At 39.4% G+C, this 10,000-nt stretch overlaps 1 protein-coding gene across 1 annotated transcript in view; it reads left to right on the top strand.

The window, feature by feature from the left end:
• Aldh7A1 (aldehyde dehydrogenase 7 family member A1) overlaps positions 1 to 4,082 on the top strand; it is a 12,893-nt gene extending 8,811 nt beyond the window's left edge. The window contains exons 3-9 of the mRNA XM_043008078.2: positions 47 to 155; positions 524 to 741; positions 1,197 to 1,412; positions 1,722 to 1,901; positions 2,546 to 2,705; positions 3,070 to 3,299; positions 3,455 to 4,082. Coding sequence (XP_042864012.2) covers positions 47 to 155; positions 524 to 741; positions 1,197 to 1,412; positions 1,722 to 1,901; positions 2,546 to 2,705; positions 3,070 to 3,299; positions 3,455 to 3,667 — 1,326 coding nt within the window. The 3' untranslated portion in view covers positions 3,668 to 4,082. The remainder of the gene's footprint in view (positions 1 to 46; positions 156 to 523; positions 742 to 1,196; positions 1,413 to 1,721; positions 1,902 to 2,545; positions 2,706 to 3,069; positions 3,300 to 3,454) is intronic.
• Positions 4,083 to 10,000: the final 5,918 nt, after the last annotated feature.

Here is a 10,000-nt window from a genome sequence, read left to right on the forward strand (position 1 = left end):
ACGTATCATGTATTGTTGGAGATTATATAATGGAAAACTTTTTCAGGTGTGGGCAGATATGCCAGCACCTGCCAGGGGGGAGATCGTGCGTCAGATTGGTGTCGCCCTCAGGGAGAACCTGGAGCCACTTGGAAAGCTTGTGGCCTTAGAGATGGGTAAGTTACTCTTCTCTTGGTAGACGGCTGCATTTTTTCTCTTTTCTTTGACTTTATAGTCAAGTCTTAGTGTAATGATTTTCAATTTAAAAAATCTGAAAAATCTGTGTGTGCGGTACCTCAGATGCTTACCAAAATAAGCACAAGAGTGCACCCATATAAAGTGATTAATTTTTCATATACTTGTATATATGATATTCTCCTTATTTGCATTATTGTATGATCAGATTATTGTTAAGGAATATTTACCCTTAATTTTTTATGAAACTTAATTCCCATAACCTTTTCAAAACTTATATTGTAAGTAATCTAGATGGGAAAGAAAACCTCTTGGACTTAATTTTACCTGTGCACTTAATTAATTTCAGGAAAGATCAAACCAGAGGGCATTGGTGAGGTGCAGGAGTACGTGGACATCTGCGACTTTGCCGTAGGTCTGTCTCGCATGGTTGGTGGTTCTGTGCTGCCCTCGGAGCGCCCAGGACATGCCCTTTTGGAGAACTGGAATCCTCTGGGTGTTGTTGGTGTGATTACTGCTTTCAACTTCCCTGTTGCTGTATATGGATGGAACAGTGCTATTGCAATGGTATGGTTCTGGAATTTTGGTTTATAATATGAATGTGGTTGGTTGATTTTTTAAAGATTTATACTTGTTTTTGTTGAAGGAATAAAAGGTAGAAATCCAATAAAATGAGTGATAGTATAAGGATGGCAATTTTTTTTGTAGGTGGTTATATCTTTTCTTTGATGTCAGTAAAAGAATGATTGCAGGGCATCATTCCATTTTAATTTATTGTTTATAAGATAAATTCATGTTTAGGTTTAACCATGAGGATTTATTTAGAGTATTCATAAAGGGATTGACATAATTTTTATGTACGTTTAATGTATGAAAGTACAAAACTAAACAAATTTGAATTTTCATTCACACACTTTAAAAATCGACAAATACTGAAGTTCTCTTTACTGTATTAGTGAAATCGTATAACCTACATACAAAAATTTTGTGAGGACTGTTCAAAAGAATATTCATAATTTCAGGTATGTGGCAACACTCTCTTATGGAAGGGTGCCCCGAGCACTCCACTGGTCTCGGTAGCAACAACCAAGATCGTGGCCTCTGTCTTGGAGAAGAACAACCTTCCTGGAGCTGTGTCTGCACTCTGCTGTGGTGGCGCTGATGTTGGCACTGCCATTGCCAAGGATGAGAGGATTCCATTGGTTTCTTTCACAGGTTCTACAAATGTTGGAAAGCAGGTAAAAGGGGTAGTCCCTTTTTCAGTATGTACTTGGCAGATTTTGGTATTGTTTAGCTGATGTTAATGATGGATATTACATCTCGGATTAATTAGCCCAGTAATGAAAGTCTATCAACATTTAGTATGAATGTATAAAGGTTTTACTGTTATCATTTGACTTTCTTGATTAATGTCGTATTAAGTAAAGAATGTGTTAATGAATAGGAATAAAAGATGGGTGAACATTTAACACCATATAAGAAAGTAGAATTATTATTCAGGGATAGAAATTATACTAATAAATTTCTCTTCTGCTCAACTTCCTCAGGTTTCCCTTATGGTACAAGAGAGATTTGGCCGCCATCTGCTGGAACTTGGTGGCAACAATGCTATTATCGTGGATGAGGATGCAGATATCGAGATGGTTGTGAGGGCAGCTCTGTTTGCCTGTGTCGGCACTGCAGGCCAAAGATGTACCACAACCCGTAGGTTGATTCTGCACGAGAAGGTATGCATATATATGTAGGACTTGCTAATTCTTGAGACTATATAGGGAATCTGCACTTCAAAAACATTCCTGTTCCTTGAGGAGGTTGTCAATATACCTCTTTATATTTATATTAAGTCCAATTTTAACTTTGATATGTAAGACCAAATTAAATCAAAGGCTTATGTGTATTGTCCATTTTGATCATTCTGCCTACTACCACTGCATATATCATGGATAAAGGCTTGCATTTCATGTTAATTTTCCTTATATGTTATATGTTATGGATCACAAATCCTTTAAGGTCCCTGTTCATACTAATAGGGGTCTTGGTACAAGTGGAACTGTAGATGTATATTAGAATATCAATTTTGATTTGAAAATTCCTTAATTGTAGATAAGTACAAATTGCATATTAGCATGTTAGTGTTGATTTTATATATCCTTAATTGAAGATTAGTACAAGATGTCATTAAATTCAGGCTCAGCTCACTACTGTTGTGAGTTTTATACAAGTGTTATGTTTTGTTGAACATAAGCATTTTGTCTCAAAATTGTTAGTACGGTTATTATTTTTAGTAATAAGTTAATTTTAGGCATCATGATATTGATACTGAATCCCACATAATTTTAACATACATGAATATATATTTTTTCTAAAACAGCTCCACGATGAGATTGTTGAGCGTCTTGTGAAGGCATACAAAAATTTCATGCCACGTTTGGGTGACCCTTTGGATGATGGTGTCCTGTATGGACCCATGCACTCGCAACAGGGTATTGATGGATATCTTGCTACTATTAAGGAAGCCGTTTCTCTTGGAGGCAAGTGGTCTTAATTAAACCCATTTTTTAAAACTGATGAACTATTAGTGATTTTTTTTTTCTTCGATAACTTTGGGTTTGCTCATATTAACAGAATTTATTCTACAATTAAACATTTTATTTATAATTTGCATTTTGAATTATATTTGTTTTCAACATCATTTCCCTAAGAGCAAGAGATTCTGAATTTGAGTTATTTCAGAGTAATTTTATGCTTCATCATATACAGTTTGGATTTGCACAAATATATGCCTACGTTTAGCCAAAAAATATATAGGTGAACACCATTGCTTTATCCTTTCTTTGCATTGCAGTCTAATTAAATTTCTTTAGAAACTCTAACAAATATAATTTTTTTCAACAGGAAAGATTGAATTTGGTGGAAACGTGATCGACCGCGAAGGCTTCTTCGTCGAGCCAACCATCATCACTGGACTCTCACATGATTCCCCCGTTGTCCACCGAGAGACCTTTGCCCCTATTGTGTATGCTCTCAAATGCCCCTCCTTGGACGCAGGAATCCAGTGGAACAATGAGGTTCATCAAGGCCTCTCTTCCTCCCTCTTCACGCAAAACCTTGGCAATGTCTTCAAGGTAAGTCTTCTTATTGGGAATTGTAGATCTCGGTTACCAATGAGACTTAGGTTTGTGAAAACTATTTGACTTGATCATGTTGAAAGAAAGATAAGTAAAGGGTCAAGTAAAGTAAACGGTGAATTATAAATCTTGTATCTTTTTTTTTTCTTCAGTGGCTTGGACCAAAGGGCTCAGATTGCGGTATCATCAATGTCAACATCCCCACAAACGGAGCAGAAATCGGCGGAGCCTTTGGTGGTGAGAAGCACACTGGTGGCGGCAGGGAGTCTGGCTCAGATGCATGGAAGCAATACATGCGCCGATCAACATGCACCATCAACTACACCAAGGAATTACCCCTCGCTCAGGGCATTAAGTTTGAGTAATGCAAAAGAAAATAGACCTTCCCTTTTAAATATATAAATAGTACAATATAAAGAAAAACAGCTGTTGTGAATGTTTTCTTACATTAGAAAATACAAAGACAACAGTTGTATTTCCTGTCTGCACAAAAGTGGGGCTGATATTTGCTCAGTATCTAATGATGCAAGATATGCTTACAGGTAATTAGATGAAATATTTTGTGATAGACAGGAAAAAGTGCAGTTAAAGTGCTATAACCGGTGATTGAAGCCTTTCGTGAGTGTTCTAAAATATAATGCAAAACAGATAGCATCAGAAAATATTTTATATATATATATGTGCATATACATACATTTAGAGATATTTTATACCAGTGCCATTTGAAATTTTTGTCTTTTCAGTACCTTTAATAAAAAACAACAATAAAAAAACAGAAAACTCGCTTCTGTTGTATATCCTTGAAGCCTAATAAGTAAAGACTAGAGATTTTTTGTAATTGAATGTGACTGCAGCAAATAGAGATGAAAAAGGAAGACATTAAGAGAGCAACAATATGATACTAACATAAACAGGAACGTTTGGTAAAGGAATAATGGTTCACTGCTTCATCTGGGTTGATTTTGGGCGAGCCAAAGAAATCCATTGTCTGAAGTGTTGCTCATTCTCAATTTTTTTCCATTTGTTTTTTTATATTTGGACATTCAGTGAAGAATGTACATCTGTTGATAGAATGGGAAGAATTAGAATGTCAATATACTATTTTCGTAGAACGGACCAGGGTTTTAAATCTATAAATCAGTTTTATCAATTTCTCATGGAGATCAGTGACAAGTTCGTGAAGTTGTTTTTCTGCATTTAGCAAACTCTCTCTGGACTCTGGACTCTCTCTCTTCTGGTGCTGCTTAAGAATCCGTTTTGAGACGCCTCAATCCCAGTGCCCTCAGACTGGATTTTTTCTAATATTCTAATGGATGATCATTTTGATAAACTGCAAAGTTCTCTTCTAGCTTTAGCATTTACTATACTCTTGAACATCAAATGTCTGTTCCAAACAACAGTCAGCAGGCTGTTAGTCATGTAGTCTTTGGTTTGTGAGGACAGTAATCAGAAGCAAGAAGGTCTGATAAGTTTTGCTATCAAAATTCCTCATCAAAAGAGTTTGTAGTTGAAATGGGAACACCCAAACCAAACAAGATTGACAATGAATTCATACAATTAAATAAAGCTATAATCCTGTTTCTTTCAGTAACGTACATTTCTATAAAACACTTCTCAGTCAAGAGGCTGATCATTCTTAATCATCAACTCTATTAAGGAAAAAATCCACCTTATACTACTGCCCTGCTACTCTCGCCCATCTATGAAAGTCTATGAAAGGTCTTTATAGAGCTTTGCCACAACTACCAGTGTTTAGCCAAGTGGATGCAGCACTATTATTATACAATTTTCACACTTTTTCTTGACGAGACACACAACTAGATACCCAAATTCACATTGTCTACGTTTGTGAGACTAGGAGCGAAAGAATAGATAAAGGATAGATAAAGCACAACTTTTGAGTGTTGAAAATAACCACAAACAACCAATGTCTGACAGGAGACTTTCCCAGAAGCTATGTGATATATAATTGAATCAGAAAAGCTTATTTCTTGTTTAATCACTCAATGAACAAAGTTAAAGTGACAATTGACTTACAAAACCATATGAACTTAATTAATTTAACAATTTTTAAAGTACACACTATCAATTATTATTAGCATGTCTCATTATTAGGATACAGCTGATAAAAAACAGACACTTATAATATAGCTATCTGACTAGAAGAAATGAGTGCTATTTGGTCTGTCCTATAACAACTGGGTAGTTTGATGACACGCACATACACACACATACACATGCACATACACAGTCTCTGAATCCTTGGGTTGTTATTGTCGTTGTGTCTTAGAGGGGGTGTTGTGTGTGTGTTGTGGTGTGTGTAGTGTGACGTGTGTTTTGTGTGTGGTGTGGGTGGTGGGTGTGTTAGTGTATTGAGTGTGTGCGGGTGTGAGTGTGGGGTGTGTGTTGGTTGTGTGTGTGTGTGGGTTGTGTGTGTGTGGGTTGTGTGTGAGTGTGTAGGTGTGTGTGGTGTGTGTGTGTGAGTAAGGTTGTGTGTGTGTGAGGTTGTGTTTGGTAGTGTTGTGTGTGGTGTGTGGTGTGTAGGTGTTGTGTGTGTGTGTGTGTGGGGTGTGTGTGTGTGTGGTGTGTTGTGTGTGTGTGTGTGGTTGTGTTGTGTGGTGTGTTTGTGTAGGAGTGTGTGGGTGTGTCGTGTGAGTGTTGTGTTGTGTGTGTGTGTGCTGTGTGTTGTGTGTGTGTGTAGTGTGGGTGTGTGTGTGTGTGCTAGCATGGTGTGTGTGAGTGTGGGATGTGTGGTATGTGTGTTATAGGTTGTGGTATTTGGGTGTGGTGTATGTGTGTGTGTGTGGTGTGTCGTGTGTGGGGTTGTGTGTGGGTGTGTTTGTGTTGTGTTTGTGTGTGTGTGGGTGTGGTAGTGTGGTGTGGGGTTTGTGGTGTGTGTGTGTGGGGTTGTGTGGGTGTGGTGTGTTGTGTGTGTTGGGGTTGTGGGGGTGTGTGTGTGTGTTGTGTGTGTGTGTTGTGTGTGGGTAGTGTGTGTTGTGTGTGTGGGTTGGGTGTGTGTGTGTGGTTATGGTGTGTGGTCTGTTATGTGTGTGTGTTGTGTGTGTTGAGTGTGTTGTGTGTGTTGTGTGTGGTTTGTGTGTGTTTGTGTGTGTGGGTGTGGGTTGTGTGTGTGTTGTTGTTGTGTGTGTGTGTGTGCTGTTAGAGGGTGTGTTTGGGTGAGTGTGTGTGTGTGTGGGTGGTGTGTGTGAGTGTGTGGGTTGTGTGTGTGTGGGTTGTGTGTTGTGTGGGTGTGTGAGATGTGGGTTGTGTGTGTGCGTGTGTGTGTGTAGTTGTTGTGTGTGGTGTGTGAGGTGTTGTGTGTGTGTGTGTGGTATGTTTGTGTGATTGTGTGTGGGTGTAGTGTGTTTGGTTGTGTGGGTTGTGTGTGTGGTGAGTGTGTGGTTGTGTGTGTGTGTGTGGTGTTGTGTGTGTGTGTGTAGTTGGGGTTGTGTGTGTGTGTGTGGGTAGTGTGTGTTAGTGTGTCGTGTGGCGTTTGTGTGTGTGTGTGTGTTTGTGTTGGTTGTGTGTGTTTGAGTGTGTGTGTGAGGTTGTGTGGTGTGGGTGTGTGGTGTGTGTGGGTTGTGGGTTGTGTTGGGTGTGTGTGTGTGTTTGTGATGTGGTGTGTGTGTGTTGTGTGAGGTGTAGATGTGGTTGTGTGTGTGTGTTTGTGTGGGTGTGTGTGTGGGGTTGTGTGTGTGTGTGTGTGTTGGTCTTGTTGTGTGTGGGTTTTGTAGTGTGTGTGTGTTATATATATATATTATAGTGTGTGAGGAGTTAATGGGGGGAAGAGGAGTGAGTTTGAGGGGAATTGAATGATTGAGGGGGGGGGGGGTAGAGGAAGGGGAGGTATGTTTTTTAATTTTGTTTTTGTTTTAGGTAGGGGGAAGAAGTTTATAATGAATTGAGGTTTTAGGGAAAAGTATATTGAGATAGTTGTGGGAGGTATTTAGGAATGAGTTTTTATTGAGTGGGAGGAGTGGTTGAGTGATATGATATTATTTTGAATAGAGGTTTATTATGATAAAAGGGTGATAATTGTGGTGGGAGGAGGGGGAATATTTAGTGGGGAGAGGGTTGAAGAGATTGGGATGTTTAGATGTTTGGGGTTGGTTAGGTTAATGGAGATAGATTGGTGTGTGTGGTATAGGTGTGTGTGAAGATATGTGGGTTTTGGTGAGGGGTGTGTTGTGGAATGGGTTTGGGAGTGGGTATAGATGGGTGTGGGGTATTTAAGGTGTTGGGATGTTCGTTTGTGGATGGTGTTGTGGGGGATGGAGTGTGTGGTGAGTGTTAGTAGTGTGTGTGGGGTATGTTGAAGGTGGTTTAAGGGTGTGTGTGTGCGTGTGTGAGTGATTATTGTAGTTAAGGTGGTGTGTTAGTGGGGGAGATATGTGGGAGTGATGGTTTGTGAGTGTGTTGTTGTGTGTTAAGTGTGTGTGTGTTGTAAGTGTGGTGTGTGTGTGTGTGGGTGAGTTGTTATGTGTGTGGTGTGTGTGTTGGATTTGTGTGTGTGTGAGTGTGTTGTGTGTGTGTTTGGATAGATGTGTGTGGTAAAGATGGTGTTTGTTGTGTGAGTGTGTTGGTGTGAGGGGGGATGTGAGTGGGTGTGTGTGTGGTGTGTGGGTGTGTGGTTGTTGTGTGTGGGGTGTGTGTGGGTGTGGGTGGGTGTTTGTTTGGGTGTGTGTGTGGGTGTGTGTGTGTGTGTGGGTGTGTGTGTGTGTGTGTGTGTGTGTGTGTGTGTGTGTGTGTTGGGTGTGTGTGTGTGTGTGTGTGGGTGTGGTTTGTGTTTTGGGGGGGGGGGTGGGGGGGGGGGGTTGGGGGGTGGGGTTGATATTGTGTTTGTTGGGGGGAGGGGGGGTGGGGTTTGGATGGTGGGTGGTGGGGGTTTTGTTGGGGGGAGTGTGTTGTGTTTGTGTGTGCGTGTGCTGGGTGTGTGTGTGTGTGATTTGGGGTTGTGTAGGTGTGGTGTGTTGGGTGGTGGGTGTGTTGTGTGTTTGTGTTAGTGTGGGTTGGGTGTGAGTTGTGTGTAGAGTGTGTGGGGTTGTGTTGTGTGTCTGTGTGAGTTTGGGTTGTTGTGTGTGTGGTGTGTCGGTGAGGGTTGGTGTGTGTGTGGTGTCTGTGTGGGTTGTGTGAGTGTGTGTGTGGGTGTGTGTGGGTTTGTGTGTGAGTGTTGGGTGGTGTGTGTGTGTTGTGTGTGTTGAGTGTGTGGGTTGTGTGTGTGTGAGTGGGTTGAGTGTGTGGTGTGTGTTGTGTGTGTGTGTGGTGTAGTGTGTGTGGTGTGTGTGTGTAGGGGTGTGTGTAGGTATGTGTTGTGTGTGTGTGTGTGTGTGGTGTGTGTGTGTGTGTGGTGTGATGTGTGTGTGTGTTGGTTAGGGTGTGTGTGTGTGTGTGTGTGTGTGTGTGGGATGGTTGTGTGTGTGTGTGTGTGTGTGTGTGTGTGTGGGGTTAGTTGTGTGTGTGTGTGTGTGTCGTGTTGTGTGTGTGAGTGTGTGTGTGAGTGTGTGTTGTGTGGTATTGTGGGTTGTGTGTGTGTAGTTGTTTGTGAGTTGTGTATTAGGTTGTGTGTATATGTGTGTTGGTTGGTGTGTTGTGTGTGTTTGTGGTTTATATATAATTGAGTTTGTTTGTGAGGTATGTATAAGTGAGGTGTGTGTTGGGTGTGTTGTAGTTGTGTGTGTGTGTGTGTGTGTGTGTGTCTGGTGTGTGTGTGTGTAGTTGGTTGTGAGTGTGTGTGTGTGTGGGATTGTGTGTGTGTTTGTGTTAGTGTGTGTGTGTTTGTGTGGTGTGTGTGTGTGTGTTAGTGTGTGTGTGTGTGGTGTGTTTGTGTGTGGGTTGTGTGTGTGGAGTGTGTGTGGGGGTGTGTGTGTGTGTGAGTGTTTGTGGTGTGTGGGTTGTGTGTGTGTGTTGTGTGTGTGGGGTGTGTGTTGTGGTGTGTGTTGGTTGTGTGGGTGTGTGAGTGTGTGTGTGTGTGTGTGGTGTGTGTGTGTGTTTGGGTGTGTTGGTTGTGTGTGTGTGAGTGTGTTTGTGTGTGTGTGTTTGGTTGGGTGTGGTGTGTTTTGTTGTGTGTGTGGTGTGTGTGGTGTGGGTTGTGGTGTGTGTGTGTGTGTTGTTGTGTTGTGTGGTAAAATTATATTTTTTATTTTTTATTATTTATTTATTTATATATTAGACATATATATATTATATATTTATTTCTATATTATATATATATATATATATATATATATATAAATATTATATATAATACTATATGTCGTGTGTATGTATAATATATATATTATTTATTTTCTATATATATATATTATTATATTACTATATTATATTATATATATATGTGTGATGTGTGGTGTGTGTGTGTGTGTTGTGTGTGTGTGTTATATATATATATATCTTTATATATATTATATAGATATATATATATATATATGTATTTATGTTATTAGTTATTTATATTATATATTTTAATATATATTATATATTTATATATATTTATGTGTGTGTGTGTGTGTGTGTGGTGTATATATATATGTTATATAAATATATGAATTATATATTATATCTGTATATATATATGAATATTTATATATGTTTATCTATATGTGATATATATTTGTATATTTATATTTATATAAATATATATGTATAGCATATCATATATATATATATATAATATTATATATCGAAGAATATACCTTTGT

The sequence above is a fragment of the Penaeus japonicus genome, unplaced genomic scaffold, assembly GCF_977035675.1.
Source record: "Penaeus japonicus unplaced genomic scaffold, GWHDUDI00000001_assembly GWHDUDI00000010, whole genome shotgun sequence".
Lineage (NCBI taxonomy): Eukaryota > Metazoa > Arthropoda > Malacostraca > Decapoda > Penaeidae > Penaeus > Penaeus japonicus.